Here is a 16,118-nt window from a genome sequence, read left to right as displayed (position 1 = left end):
TAAGGACTAAATTGAACAGATTGGTACTTTAAACTAAAATGATCTTACACAAAAATATCCAAGAAACATTTGTCTTCGTCTATTTAAAAAAATCTAAATGTGTGAAAAAGCAAAAACCAAATGAAGCCTTTGAATAACTCAAAATAATGTTTTCAACCAATCATATTAAAAATATGTAAATGTACATCTGTTTTTAAACAAACAATAAATAAATAATAAAAAAAAGACAAAATTACAAACTTGTGGGTGCTGAAGGATTACATGCCATCTTTTTCTATATTATTCTTTGGATGTTGGAAAAATTCGCTTTTAGTAACTAAAAGCCACAACACACTCGTTAGTAAAACCCTAAATTAGAACAAAATCAGATCAACTATTGCTGTTGATCGAACATCCTCCCTCTCCGAAATACTCTTTGAAGGAAACCACTTCTCTGCTGTGACTTGAAGCTGCCATCTGAAATGTTTTGAACGAAAGAATGGATATAAGAACAAATGTTTGATATTTTCCGAAGCATTCAATTGCAGCGAAAAGGTTATAGCCTATAGGCTATGGAAACTGAAAATGTTTGAGTTAGATATTCTAATTAAGGTTTCGTTTGGGACTGCTTTTTTGTTATTTTATAAATTATTTTTTGGCAAGAAATTTTTGTACTAGAAAGCCGTATTAGAAAGCAACAAAAAAACTGTCCAGTACGAAGCCTAAATTTTATTATATAATTAATCTTTAAATTATTAAATTTATTTTGAGATGAATACAGAACAACAATAACAACAACATCAAATCTTTATTCCATTATGTGTGGTCAACAACATGAATCATTTTTCACCATTGTGTCCTGTTGTGTCAAATTTTCGCTTAAATCTAATAAAGAAATATCATTTCTAATATTTTCTAACAAAGTCGTTTCAGGTCAATCTCTATCTTTTTAATGGTTGTCAAATCTAATACATCGACTTTCCTAATCGACTTTCCTAATCGGAAATTTTGAGATGAATATAATATATAAAAAATCAATCAAAATTTATATTATAGATAAGTAAATCTAAGAATTTTGATGTTACTAACAAAAAAAAGCTTGGAGGCAAATACGAAGTGAGGAGCTAAGGATCACCTTTCAGCCTTCCGGCCCGGTACAAAGCTTCTTGAGCAAGGGGTCTCCACTGCTCGGCGCAGGAGCAGCTAATGCCCATTCCAACACTTAATCCTCTTAACAGTTGCATTGTTCTTAGGACACTAAATAGCTCTTCAGGGAAGCTCTGCAGTTCCGATGGAAGTTGTAATGTTAGAGCCATGCTTGACACTACAAAGCAACAAGATAACACTGCATTAACCGAATTAAACGGTCAAACAAACAGCTTCTTATATTCATTTGGCCGACAATATTTTCGTCATATTTCTTCTTATCGACTCAGAAAAGAAGCCCGCTCGCACATATGGCATGAGCTCATCCAGCATGTTTGACCATGCATTTAGCAAAGAACAAAACATATCAATTAATGCATAATTTTGGCCTATTATCCCTCACATTTTTATTTGGATAAATATCCCCAACAATTTTTTTTTAACTAAAATACCCATAAATGGATGATAAGTAAATATCGCACTCAATGTATGGAGCAATACAATTTCTAGCACCTCAATGTACATTCTTACATTTCTTGCTTCTTTGGTATGAGATCTTTCAAGTATCTAGATTTCTTCTAACACTAATGGAAAATGATTGTGACAGAGATTTGAAAATATTGTTGAAGGAATTGAATTGAACTGACACCTATGGGCAAGTATTTTTAATGTTTACATGTTTTGTGCATATGTTTAAAATAATTCTTTAATGATTTATAATGATTAAGAGGAAGTTTTATTTTTCTTGTAAAAATTAAGTTATTAAGTCCATTTGATAGAAATATGAACGGAGGGTCAACAGAGAGAAAAATACTTCCGAACTAGGTACAAAAAAAAGTCAATCTCATTATAACCAAGGTTGAAAAAGTTCAAGCCTGTTCTGACCTTTACTCAAATAAGATTTGAATCATGGTTTAAACTTTTAAGAGAAGCGTCTCAACGCAATTTTAAACTTTTAAGCCTCAAAGCCTATGCAATGAGAGCTGGCATTGAGGCATATGCCTCAAGTTCACTAAGGCATGCCTTGCCTCATGTTTTAGAGGCGTCCGCCTCTTAAAATTAAACAAAAAACCTAACCTAATATATATCAATTCGGTTCGGCCCCCCACCCCCGTGCGTCTTCGATCAAGTACCGAGCAATACATGCTTGGTACTGCTCGATACCACTCGGTACAATAATGCGTGGTATCACTAGGTACATGCTCGGTACAGCCAGGTACATGCTCGGTACCATTCGTTATCTTTCCATACAAACGACATGCTCGGTACCGCTAGGTCAAACCCTGATAGGGGGCAGCGCCCCATTGGACCCCTGGTTACCCGGCATATTGTTGTATTCATCATCCTTAATAATAGTTGTTAATGTTAGTCTGCTTCATCATGAGTGCATGATTTGTATAAGTTTTCTTAATGTAGAATAAGTGCAGCATTATTGTTCAAAAATATTTAGTGAAGAGAAGATAACTAATATTGAGAAAGGAGGAGCTGATTGGGCGACAATGGATTCTATAGGAGAGGAGGAAGGGGAGAGAGCAGTTCATCATAATGATGATTCAAATGAAGACCCCCTTAGTGATGACAGTGCTGATGACTTATGAGTTCTTATGTGATATGTCATTACTATTTATTTTTGGAATTACATGTTAATGAAAAAATATTGTGATTTGGGAAAGATAGAATTTGAGTTGAACTATATTTTATATTGTCATATTATTGGGATATTTTGATTTCACTTCATATCTTGTGCCTTTTTAGATTTTATATTTTTTACTCATTAGTATATAAAAAATTTATCATTTTATGTTTACGTAATCTTTTGATTTTGAGGCTTACGCTTCAAAACGCTTTGAGGCTTACGCCTTGCCTCACGATCGAAAAACGCCTCAATACACGATTATGCAATTTTAAACATTGATTTGAACAATGTTCAAATTAATCAAGGTTCGAAGGTTCAAATTTGATTCAAAGCAACAATGGAGCTATAGTGGGGGCTTTGCTGTGATGCCCCGAGATTTAATGGAATGATTAATTCTTAAACTTAAAGTTTAGCTCAACGACAACATAGAATAAATCAGAGCTATCTAAAAATCTAGAAAAATAAATGTAATCTAAACATCATCTAAATTTCATTTCTCAAAACTCATATACAATAATCCAATTTACATGCACACAATACATCAATGGAATTAATATTGGATAACAAAAGAATATGTCAATGTCCTAAACAAGGCGACCCTATTCTTATCTCTCTCTCTCTCTACTCTGTTGGGCCCATCCCCTTTCCTAAAATATTAAATAAATATAATAAAATGAGCACAACTAGCTCAGTAGACTTTTTTCACAATCCCATGACAGATGTCAATACTCATACATAAAATACTAATAGCAATTTATTCAAAATGGAATAAGATATTTTATATTAAAAAAATTATTTTAGGTCCAAAGCCACTATACTAAAATAAAATATTCCATATGCTATCAAATGCTTCAAACCTAAGAGCAGAGCATCGCGACAAAGCCACACAGTGCCATAACACTCCCCAAAATCCCCCACTCAATTAGAGAAGACAATGTCGCTACGCCACCTATCCCAGTGTCGAAATGCTCTAAGGGCATTTTTTATTATTTATAAATTCTTTTTTTTTTCAATACTAAGCCCATTAAGGATTAATTGGACACAACATGACATATAATTGACAATAAAATCATGATTAAGTAAGAATTCATATAAGATCAAGTGGATTACTTGGGTTTAGAAACAACAGGTATTATGACTTCATTTGGGATAGCTTTCTTACTACATTGTAAAGCAACTTCAAAATATAAAAATTACTTAGTTCAAATTTTTTTTTTTACTAAAAAGCAACTTTAGAAAGTTGTCCCAAATGAAGCCTATATCGTCCTCACCTTAAAGAAAATGTCATCCTTGACATTTATAGCACACATAGTAGTCAGAATAGGTCTCAAGATAGCTGCCTCATCTTAGTTTCTTTCTCCCAAACTACTTGTTTTGATTTGTGCTTCCACGACTTTCACTATGGAATTTTGTTTCTTTCCCAACTATTTTACATCACAAGCTAATACTCATTCTGGCTCTTCTTTGTAAGTCAGATTGAGTAGCATTTCAACTTTATCTTTAGAAACTCTCTAACTAAAATCTGATACCCACTTTCTTGACATTGATATGTGAAATATATTATGAATATTTGACATATGACATGGCAAGAATATGTTGTAAGCCAATTTTTCAATTCTTTCAATTACTTCAAAATGTTTTATATACCTAAGACTCAACTTACTGTCTTTTCCAAACCTGCTCATACTCTTCATCGAACCGACCTTTAAAGATACAAAATCAGCAGTTTAAAGTTCAACAGATTTATGCTTACAATCAAAATATATTTTTTGTCTATCCCGAGCTTCTCCTAATCTCTTTTTTATTAATCTGATCTTTTTTGTAGCACTGTCTACCAGCTAAGAACTCAATTTTCTCTCTCTTGTTTCAATCCAGGCCAATGGGATTCTACACATCCCATATGAGACTTCATATGAAGTTATACCAATACTTGTCCGAAAACTATTATTATAAACAAACTTAAACAAATGAATGTGATCTTCCTAGCTTTCTCCAAAATATAGAACATATAGTCCCAATAGATCTTCTAACACTTGAATAACTCTCTCTAATTGCCCATCCGTCTGGAGGTGAAAAAGTAGTACTGAAATACAACATCAATTATATACCTTCTTGAATTTCTTTCCACAGCTTGGAAGTGAATCTGTCATCACGATGAGAGAAAATAACTTTAAGAATTACATGCAACCTAACAATTTCTTCACGCATAGCAACCAACTTATCAACTGAATTTGTCTGCCTCATAGGTAAAAAATGAACAGATTTTATTAGTCTGTCCACAACTACCCATATAGTATCATGGCCTTGCCTAAACCTAAGAAAACCCATAAAAAATCCATAGCGATCACTTCTCACTTCCAGTTAGGTACAATGACAAAAGGAATATAGGAATAAGGAGCGTGAAATAGGAGTGAGCTAAGAGGATGTTTTGAAGGTCAAAGTTATGGAAGTTCCACTGTATCCTAACACTGATTCTCAACTACTTTGCTTATAATAATAGTGGATTTTGTCCTTCAGCAGCAAAGATTCCAATTCCCCAACCTTAAAGTCTTAGGCTCCCCATTGTAGATTATTTTAAATCAGATGTGAAGCAATGACAAAAAAAAAAAGAACGAGAATTATGAGCATAAAATTGCAATGAGCCAATGAGTGCATGTTGAAGATGCAGCTATGGAAGTTTCACTAGATCCTACCATCCCATGCAATAAAATGTGACAAGCAGCAATTTCTAGTCTTAAAAGAAAATCAGAAATCAATCTTTATATGCCGTTCTATAGCGAGTTGGGAAGATGCACCAGGCAGCCTACAAAATTGAAACAACATACCTGGAGAACAATCTTCTTTAGGTAAAATTACTGTTCTTATAGGATGACTTCTTTATTTAGCAAAGTTCAACATAGAGTCTTCTTATAAGAAAATGAGAAAAAAGTTTTTACATGGTCTTCCTCCAGTAAGGGATATTGCACGAGGCAGCCTACAAAGTTGCAATGACATACCTGGACAGAAATCTTCTTTAGGGAAGATTCCTCTGAAAATGGTGATAGTGTTGTTATTCCACCGGGAAGTTTAGTATCAAACATTTTCATGGCCAATTGAAGTAATTCTTCTTCATCATTATCTGAATTTAAAGTTTCTATGCCAAGTTCCCTATATAACACCATTAGAGAAAAATTATAAATCCTTTACAAATGACGCCAAATGAATGATTTACCAACTTCTATGCATAGTGAAAAGAGGAGAATCATTTCTGAGTTCTATTAACAAGCTTGTACGAGCTTCTCACAAATTGGTGCTAAAGAAAGATTTTCAAAATAATAGTTCGAAATCAAGTTCAGACCTGTAACTCTGGGCTGCCTTTGAAGGGTTCTTTTCTGCAATTGCAACAACAAGGTTGGCAAAACCTAATCTTAGGCAATCTGGAAGTTGTTTAACTTGTCCATAGTCAAGTAACGCAACCTTGAAAAATAATGAAACTGATAAGTATGTACAAAGATAATTGAAAAGGTTTTAAAGGCTGATATCAGTATTTTTAAGCAAATGCACATCTCAATAGAATAGATGATTCATGCTTAAATTAAAATGCTCATAAACTTTGAAAAACAAAATTAAAAAAAAAAAAAAACTGAACACAGGTCGGTGCTTCACAATGTGCTTTTATGACTCCATAACCTTTCTACATTGTGCAGAAACCATTGTCAAAGCAACATTCATTGTTCAAAAGGAGCCTTTCCAATTCAATCCACCCAAAAACTTATCAAAAGGTTTGCCATGTCGTGGCTATTGTCTATCATCTTGAAATTCTGCACAAATGCATAATTTTCTCATATATTCCCACAATGTAATTAGTAGAGGAGAAAAAAATGGCTTAGAGGGTGAAATTTACAAGAGCAGTTGTAATACCAAATTTGCATAAAGGTAATAATTAAATTTTAAAATTATAACCTATTTTTTACACGTCCTGAAAATTATTATAAGTTTTTTTTATAAAATTCTACATTTTGAAACAATCATTTTATATAGATGTACATGTAAATAGTGTAATTATATTAAATTATATAATTAGTTTAACTACTACTACAACAACAAGCCATTATCCCACTATGTGGGTCGGCTAAATCAATCATTTTTTTCTCCATTATGTTCTATTAAGAGTCAATTCTCATTTAAATCTAATTAAAAAAAGACATTTTAATACTTTCTAACCAAGTTTTTTTAGATCTACCTCCACCTTTTTTAACATAGGCCGGACCTAATACATCTACTCTACTAACAAAATCAACAGGAGATCAACGTTTGAATGACCAAACCATCTAAAATGACTCTCTTATCTTATTTACCACTAGAACTACTCCAACCTTTTCTTGTATATACTCATTCCTCGTTATGTCTCTAAGTGTAAAGCCACTCATCTACCTAAGCATCCTCATCTTTGGAACACTTAACTTAATTTTATGCTTCTCTTTTAACGGCCAATATTTACGCCACAAAGCATTGCAGGTCTCACCGCCATCTTAAAAAAAATTTCCTTAAATTTGAGGGATACTTTTCTAGCACACAATAGGCCTAATATATTCCTCCTTTTCATCCGTCCAACTTGAATTCTACTAATAATATTCCCATATATTTCACTATCAATTTGAAATATAGACTAGAGATATATAATTAGTTCTACTATTAAATAAATTTCATAACATTTTCATTTAAATTTATGGTACACTCAAGTAATATCATGTAGAAAACTTTGTTTCCCACTAATTGCAGCATGAAATGGAGGATTGTAGATTGGACGACTAGAACTGATTTATACTTAAAAATAATAAATTATAAATACAATTACTTATATAAGTATTAACACAAGCATTTCACTTAATTTCTTTCAAAACTCGTAACTATAGCTGGAGGCTAGGAATTGAGTGGTGCAGGCAATGAGAAGAATAAGGGAATGGAATAAGAGAAGATGAAGTATTTCATTTCTTTCAAATCTCGTAACATAAGCATTGTTGATTCCATAAGTGAAATCTTTTGTTTTGCATTCTCATACCTAAATCGATTTGGAGTCGTAGAATTTAAAGGCTTGACTTGGGATAAATTCTTTGGAGGTAAAAAAGCCATTTTGACATTATTTTGTGTTAGACTAAGCTGTTAATTTAAGAATTGTTATAAATTAGAAAAATTGTTGCTTCTAGGTTATTCATGGAGCATTGAGACACCAGGGTGACAAAAATAATGAAATTCATCATGAGAAGAATCCTATAATTACAGTGAGATGCCAATATCTAATATAAAGAGCAAATTTTTCATAGGTGGCTCATTCCTTATGTCAAGGGCAGCTTGTTATGGGCGTACTTTCTTTTCCTTGTGTGTTGGAAGTGTGAGAGAGAGGTAGGTAATAATGAGAATACTGATAGAGGAACCAAATATAATCAAATCCGATCTCTAGTAGCCTCCCTGAATGATATTGGTTCTATTCCTAACCTCTATTCTTGTTTCCTATTTTCATTTGTACCAAAATAGTTTGAATTTTAATTTTAAGCATGTTCAGTGATTAAATATACTTTTCTAAACCAATTGTGAACTTATTATGTGCATGTTTAAAGAAAAAAATTCTTTGTTGAGAAATGCTATGTTATGTTTCATATTCCATATGCTTTATTTAATTGTATAGTTTGTCACTCACTTTTTAAAATCTAGTGTGATCTACGAACTCGGTGAAGGCGTAGTAGAATCAACAAAGGAATTTGAACAATTGTTAATTAAACCCTAGATATAGGCTAATTTAATATTTGGGATCTTGAGGAGATATTTAAAAAAGCAACAACAGTTAGTATCCCGAAGAGCACGACAAAGGCGAAGAATTACTATTGCTCGGATCCACATTAACTTATTGAAATATGCATTTTTTATTTGCATGAAATCAAGAATATTATTAATTTAAAAATTTTAGATATTTTATAAAAATAAAAATAAAAAAATCCAAAAGAAATGGTAGGGTAGATTTTACTTTTGTCAGTTCAATTTCATTTGGAAAGATATCTTCTAGTGATTTGCAAAATTAGTAATTAGCTTTTCAAATTAGACTTAAATTAATCGTTGAGGGAATGATACTCTACCCATCATTGTATTACTTTGTTGCGACACGTACACTTATGTATACAGTCGTAATCAACATATCCTTCTATAATACTACACAGTCTCATCAAAAGGACATAAATGATATAAATTAAAAACTTTTTATATGTATCAAATTATACATGAAGTTTATTTAGAAGCATTGTTGTCCAATATAACATGATCAAACTTCTTAATTTTATACTAAAACTACATCCCTTTTGGTCAGATGCAGTGATGGGTTTGTAACAGCTTGTCATAATCTCAGTTCTATATTTCCGATTAGGATACAACTTAGCAACAAATTTGTGATCTGTTTTCAGATGTATAAGTAGTAGTGGTCATTGGAGGAGTGGAGTGGGACAATGTTTCAGGCTGAATGATTGCTGTAATTTATTTTGAAATGATTGGAGGAGCACACGCTTTAAAAAAGCATGCATGTCTGTAGGAAATTTTTAAATATTCATACAAAAATATCTACGTATGAATGAATTCATCTATATGGATCAAAGAAGATATACAATCTTACAAATTCTCAACATCATAAACAGATAACTTGCCTTTGAATCCTTGCAGATAAGAATATTTCCTGGATGTGGATCTGCATGGAAAAATCCGCTCTTCAATATCATTTGACCATAAGCAAGTGTTAGATTTTCCAAAATCTTCCTGCATTCATAAATAATATAAATCCATATTACATATGAAAATAAGATTGTAAACCAGAAACCTGGTACACATGACCGAACAAATTAAAGAATTATTGAACATCTAATAAAGTTGAAGAAGAATTATTGAACATGTAATGAAGTTTCTGTTCTTTCAAATTCATAATAATTGACTTATCTTTCCTGCATCTACTGAAGCATGAACCTCCGCATTCTTGAAACACAGTAATTCGTTTCTTAACTTGATCTTTACAACTTTACATGAAGAGAACATGGAAAACTGTCCATCATAAAATCACAATGCCGAGTTTATTTTACTCAACTCTTCATATTATAGAAATATAAGCTTTAAAACCTTAGAGCAAATTACTGTGCAACTCCTCTATCTGACTTAATGTAAATGCACACCAAGCCTTCCTGCTTACGTTGATCATTTGGAAATAGGTATGAATCTCGATTCCATGTTCATATCAAGTTAGTAATTATCCCTTCTCCCAACTTAGATGCAAGGAAATGGAAATTAATGAGATCATGATATGAACATTCACACAACAGTAGCCACTCTATGGTTACGGTTCATTTAATACGTTCATCAAACCTTACTGAAGTTCATAGAATTTCTTCGCATCCTAGCCATATCAACAGAAAATAAACTACAAAGAACTTTAGATACATCATAAAGCATTTTTGCAATTCATATTTCTACTAGAATATAGGACAATCAATCTCTAATGGATGTAATAAATCTAGAGAAACACAATATGTAAATATAAATCTCCACTGGAAAGTATTGGATCAGCTTAGGTCGTGTTAAGACTCTTTACCAAAACTTCGCAGTAGACAAAAAATAACAAATACAATGAATTAAGAGAATATCACGACTTTGTGGGTAACTTGTCAGCCAAACAACAATTAATATAACTAGATTCATATCATGTGAAGTAACTAACAGTAATTACATGCTAAAAGACACTTTTTACCATAATGAACACTGCTTTCTCTCATCAGTGAACTCCGGATTAAATCGCATGCCTAGTGCTAATATGAAAAGAGATAAAATGATCAAACCAAGAATGTATCTGCTGAAGAAAATTAGCTAGATCATTCGTATTAATCATTCTTGTACATCAAATTTAAAGAGCACTTTCCTAAGCTTGATATATCAGTAGTCGAAAGAATTATTTAGTAATTGACCATTGCTGGTGGAATTTTGATATCCTAAATAGATTGAAATATTTTGTAGTTGAATACGACATAGAAAATAATATATTATCCCAAAGAATAAAAAAATTATTTTGCAATGGACTAAATAACAAACTTATATTTTTTATATTTTATTAGAGATTTTCTCCTATCCAATATATTTGATTGGATAGGGTTTATTTTATTTTGGGGTGCAAGTTCCCCATAAGGGCAAAACCTTATGATTAATTACATCTTAAGCATTTGTCTCTTAAGAACATTTTTTATTAAAATAGTGGTTTACGTCTTTTCATCAAAACATTGGCTAACATTTTACATGTTTTTTCTCTTAGAAATTCTTGTCAAAGATTTGGTCTTTGGAAATTTTTAAGATGATTATCAACTTGGAATAATTTTTTTGGAATGGAAGCCAAAGAAAGAAGAGGTAGGAGTACTTGATTTTAAAAAACTCATATGTACTCAAATTATCCTATATTGGGCTTTACTTTTAAAATTAGATTTAGGTTGAAGTTGACCCATTTAATTTAGAAGGTTGGGACTTTTATTCCAACAACACAAGTTAGAGAAAATGCCTCGAAACGTGAGGGCTTACAATGTAAACCATAGATCTAAGATGAGAATTACAGAGAGGTAGTAACTTCAACTAAAATCTATTGGAATGAAATAGAGTTACAAACTTGAAACCTCAGATGGGATTAAATCAACCTGACTCTAGAGCTGCAATCCTACATGAAAAGGATTGTATAATATCCATAAACGAGGTCTCTTCACGTGAAGACAAAAGGGATGATTCGTCGTTTAGGGTTCCTTCTTACAAAGGAAGATGGAGCGAAAGAGGAGTTTGTCAACTCAAATGCCAAGTATTGAAGGAGATGAAGAGAGACGATGTCGTTCAATCTTTCAGTCACAGTCAGCTTCGTCGATTAGAGTCGAAGGAGGAGTTATTTCCATCATATAGAAGACAAAGAGAGGAAGATGAAGCCAATGAGTCGTTTGGTCATTTGGTGAGAAGGGAAGAACGAAGGAGACAAAGATGAAGAAGCTCAAATAGCGTCGATTCCATTGTGGTATTGAGGGAGTTAAAGAAGTTCAGTACGCTCAGTGTTACTGTCAGCTTCATCGGTTGGTGAGGAAGAAGGCAAAGGGATTTCATCTCTATAAATTTGAGAGAAAGAGAAAGGCAATGAGCAAAGGAGATGACACCTGTAAGAGAGCCATCAGATAGGAGTCATGTGCATGCAGGTTAGGGCTCAAGATTTGGCAGCGATTAGGGAGAAGATCGGCACATGCATATTTAGTCTTTATTGCAAGTTAGAGCATGATTTATCTTTCACATACTAAATGATTGATCATTTTGGATTAGATCATAATTAGCATGCTATGGATTTACTTAATTTGGGTAAAGCAAATGTAGCTAATGATCAGGACGGATATATAGTTTAGGGCTATCAATCACGAGCTCTTTGAATTTTTTTTGTTCCAAGATAAAGGTTCATTTGGTTAATTTGGGCTAAACAAATGAAAGAGACCAGGATTTGGATCCTATATCTAAATATAAGGAATATCAGTTATTGATTTTGGCTCAATAGATGAGTCAATATGACTAAAGATTTGGACTTAGAAGTTTCTAATACTCTCTTAAACCCTTTAGAGGTCATTTGAGAACCTCTATGCAAGTTTAAAGAAGCACCAAACAAGAGATCAAATGATAGATCGAGTCAAGTAAAGTTGGGTTCAACTTGACTTAGAACAATCCTAGGATTTATCTAAAGAAAACATCATTGCAAGGACTCCTAAAAGAAAGAGTTCTAATTTTTTTAGAATGATTTGGATTAATTTCAAATAGATGGAGAATATTTATGGATTCAAGAGAGTCCTAGGATTAACTTTGTCAAAATCTAAAGGCTCATGAACTGCTTGGATGAATTTTTTGAATTTTAGGAGTTTGCTTTAAGATTTGAGTTATTCATCATTTGTTCTAATTCTCTAAATTTAGAGAAATATCAAAAGTGAATTCAATTAATTCTACTCTTCACGGGATTTAAAACACAAACCTGAGGGTTCATGTAAGACCCCACAAATTGTTTGTAAGCTTTCCAAATTAAATGAATTCATTTTAAACATTCAACAAATTTAGGAGATATTATAGATGCTAAAAACACAAGTTTCTCGAATCTTTAAGTAAATTTTGTTATAACTATAACTTATGATTTGCTAGGAGAGAGATACATACCATGTGAATTAAAACCTATGTGTCACCGTTCATGTTAGAATCGACTGCAGCAACTAACCTAAGGTTTGATCATAAGAAAAGGCTTGGAACACTATATAAATTTGTAGGGGTCGTTGGATACAACTCCAACAACCCGGAGCACATCACCACTCTCTTTGGGCTCTCACATGAGAGCGAACCGGGGAAAATCAGTGGATTTCCATGGATTTGTGGGAAGGAAAACCAAAATTTTGGATTTGTGAGCGCATAAAATGGAGTTTCTACAAGGACATGGGGCTTGGGAGGATCACACATCCACAAAGGCTTGAAGACCTAGGATTTGCTAAATTTTAGGTATATACCCACCGAACCTAGTGTCCAGTGGCTCCGGCAGTAGCACTTTTATATTGAAGAGATAGAGGCGGCTGAAATACAAACGAGCTCGCTGTCCAAGTAGCTCGAGATGTTGCAAATGTCGTCAACATCACATTCTTGCTTCAGTTGATGTTCTCGATCTTGAAGAAAAGAGCAAACAGGCCACAACTCCCTCCAATCACACACAACAGCTCGGTTATTTGAAAGTCAAAGGAAAGAGGAGAAAACAAATACACGAACACCTTACTCAGCTCTCTAGTTCACAGGGGGTTTCGAATTTCCTAGTCGAATCAATGAATAGGTCCAGGCTTCGGTCCGACCACAGAGATACTCGTGAGAAGCTCCCAGATCCATTCGGTCTTGCTAGGTCGCATGCACAGCGGCCACCTGGCCACTCCCTCCTTCGCACTCGGCTTCTCTGGATGCACGTGAGAGGAGCAGGCTTCGATCCTCTCTGTCCAGGCACGCACGAGACCTGGCTCTCACTCCCTCTCGCTGGGTTTTTCTCTCTGGATGCACACGAGAATAGCTCCCATCCCTGGCGTGCACAAACGAGAAGAAGAAGCTCATCTCCCTGGCTCTCTATTCGATTCGACCCAGCAAGTACGAAGAAGCTGTCTCGTCGTTCGCTCCTCTCACACGCCAGAATGAAAAATCTCGAACCAATCGTCTCATGCTCTCCTTTCTGTTGAGAGCTTAAGCTTCCAACTAAGAGTTCTAGTATTCTGAATTTATGTGTAAGGCTATGCGTATGAGTTTGACTTAAATGACCTAAATGTCCAAAATGAAAAAACGTCTCATCTTTCTCGTCTCTCAGTTTTGTGAAAAGGAATGAAAAAGAATTTGCCCTCGGTTGTTCGCTCTGACCTCTTCCTTGAGTTTTAAGAAAATCACAGTCGTCTGATTAGATTTTCTGCCCATTGAGTTCAAATTGGTGCTGACGACCAGATTAGTGTCGATCAGACTGATTAGGCCCAATTGAGTCTCCGGAGCTCAATTAGGCCCAATTGGACTCGATTTGAGTCGAGTCAACTCAAAAATTGAGTCAACATTTGGGGTTGGTTAATTCAATATAATTCAAACACACCACTACTTATAGAAATAAAGACACATGAATAATTCAAACTACTACAAATTTAATCTCAATATACCCTAGTAAAGAGATAAATCTATAACTAAAAAATTCCTTAAAAAAAATTAATGGTATATATGTCTTTTCATAAAAATTAAATACATTAAAATGATATAAAATGCTAGAAATAATTCAAAAGTTTTGAGGCATTTCTCAAGAAGCATTCTTGGAAACTCGAATCCATCAAATATGCTGCACAGAAACCCAAATATGAGTTCTGTTTTCATAGAAGCAAAATGTGTTAAAATATGAATGTTTCATACTCACTCGCCAAGATTTTCATTTTCAAATGAATGTGATATCTTAATGGCTGTGTTCTCTTTTGTTCAAGACAAGTTTAGTTTCTTTCTTTTCTGATTCGCACTAAAGTTTACAGTGGAAAGTAAATAGCACTGTCATCTACACGATATCTAATTATTGTAAGTTTCACTTCTTTTCTGACTGTGCTACTATCAAATTAGTTTAAAGCCAAACTCTGTTTGGCCACAACTCAGAGTACATGGATGCAGGAATTCTTGCAACAGGAAGAGCTTTCGAAGTTTCAGTCACCAGTAGTTGAAATTAACATAGACTAGAAATAAGAAATAAGCTAAATAAATTTGATAATAAACTGTAAAAACCAGCTCGTGTTGTAGAAAAAGCTATTTAAATGTGAGCAATGTGTGTCGTCAATAATTTTCTTTTCAAACTAATAATTCAAATAAAAATTATGATGATTACGCAAGTTTGAAGAAAGCAAAAGCATAAAGTTGTCCACCAAGATTTCGTTTGAAACAACTTTCTTACTGCTTCCTAATGCAGCTTTTTAGTAGAAAAATATTTAATTCAAGAAATTTTTGTACTTAAAAGTTACTTCAGAAAAAAAACAGTAAGAAAATGATTCCAAACGAAGAATAAGAGATAATAGCTGCTTACTGTTTTGCTGCCGTGGCGAGCTTACCACAAGGATCTATACCTCTTTGAGCAATCGCATCTCCAAGATTCATAATAGGAATTCCATTGATAAACTCCATCACTAAGACCTTCCTAACAACGTTAGGAAAAAATTTCAATTTTCATAAATGGTAGAGATAGAGAAATATGTAGATAACTCTGGAAAAAGGTTATTTCAGTTTGCATTTTCCATCACATGATTCTTTTTTATAAACAAAAAATCATTCATAATAAGATTACAGTTGCATCTTGGACAAAAAGAACAGATTCACGGAGGGCCATCAACAAGAGTACAAAAATTCATCTGATCACCAATTGCATCATTCATTTTTTGTAATACTCCTATATTTTAGGATGTCGATTATTTAACTTTTTCGTCATGCTCTTGTTGCTATTTGATTTGGTTTAGTGTAATTATTTATTTCATCAAATCATTAGTGTTCTTAAGGATGTTTTAGGTGTTTGATTTAAGAACTTTATATTATAAATTGACTATTATAGCAGAACCAAGAAGAGGGGGCAGGGAAAACAAAATATACTACTCTATTTTAAAAAATTGAAGTGGAACATTCATGATAATTGATTCAAGATTCAAGTGCTACCAAATGATGTAATTTTTTTCAAGTATATTACAACGTATTTAATTCAAAAAAATTTCTCAAATCATTCGTCAAATGCAATCAATCATTCAAGACATAGTAAGCTATTATAATAGAAAAATGCAAT

At 33.2% G+C, this 16,118-nt stretch overlaps 1 protein-coding gene across 3 annotated transcripts in view; it reads right to left on the bottom strand.

Annotated features, from left to right (window-relative positions):
- Window positions 1–134: 134 nt before the first annotated feature.
- Window positions 135–16,118, bottom strand: part of LOC110104999 (uncharacterized protein slr0889) — a 36,660-nt gene continuing 20,676 nt past the window's right edge. For 2 of the 3 annotated variants that reach the window (XM_020834330.2, XM_028698219.1), the window contains 6 exons: window positions 15,375–15,485; window positions 9,430–9,538; window positions 6,099–6,217; window positions 5,758–5,908; window positions 1,115–1,259; window positions 135–456 (listed from right to left, as the gene is read on the bottom strand). In XM_020834330.2, the coding sequence (XP_020689989.1) occupies window positions 374–456; window positions 1,115–1,259; window positions 5,758–5,908; window positions 6,099–6,217; window positions 9,430–9,538; window positions 15,375–15,485 (718 nt within the window). In that variant the 3' untranslated portion in view covers window positions 135–373. Of the gene's footprint in view, window positions 457–1,114; window positions 1,304–5,757; window positions 5,909–6,098; window positions 6,218–9,429; window positions 9,539–15,374; window positions 15,486–16,118 lie in introns of those variants that run through there. The other variant, XM_020834331.2, reaches the window with a different exon arrangement.

Source organism: Dendrobium catenatum, unplaced genomic scaffold (genome assembly GCF_001605985.2).
Source record: "Dendrobium catenatum unplaced genomic scaffold, ASM160598v2 fragScaff_scaffold_1056, whole genome shotgun sequence".
NCBI lineage: Eukaryota > Viridiplantae > Streptophyta > Magnoliopsida > Asparagales > Orchidaceae > Dendrobium > Dendrobium catenatum.
Note: the sequence above shows the minus strand (reverse complement) of the source record. Positions and strands in the feature narration are given on the sequence as shown.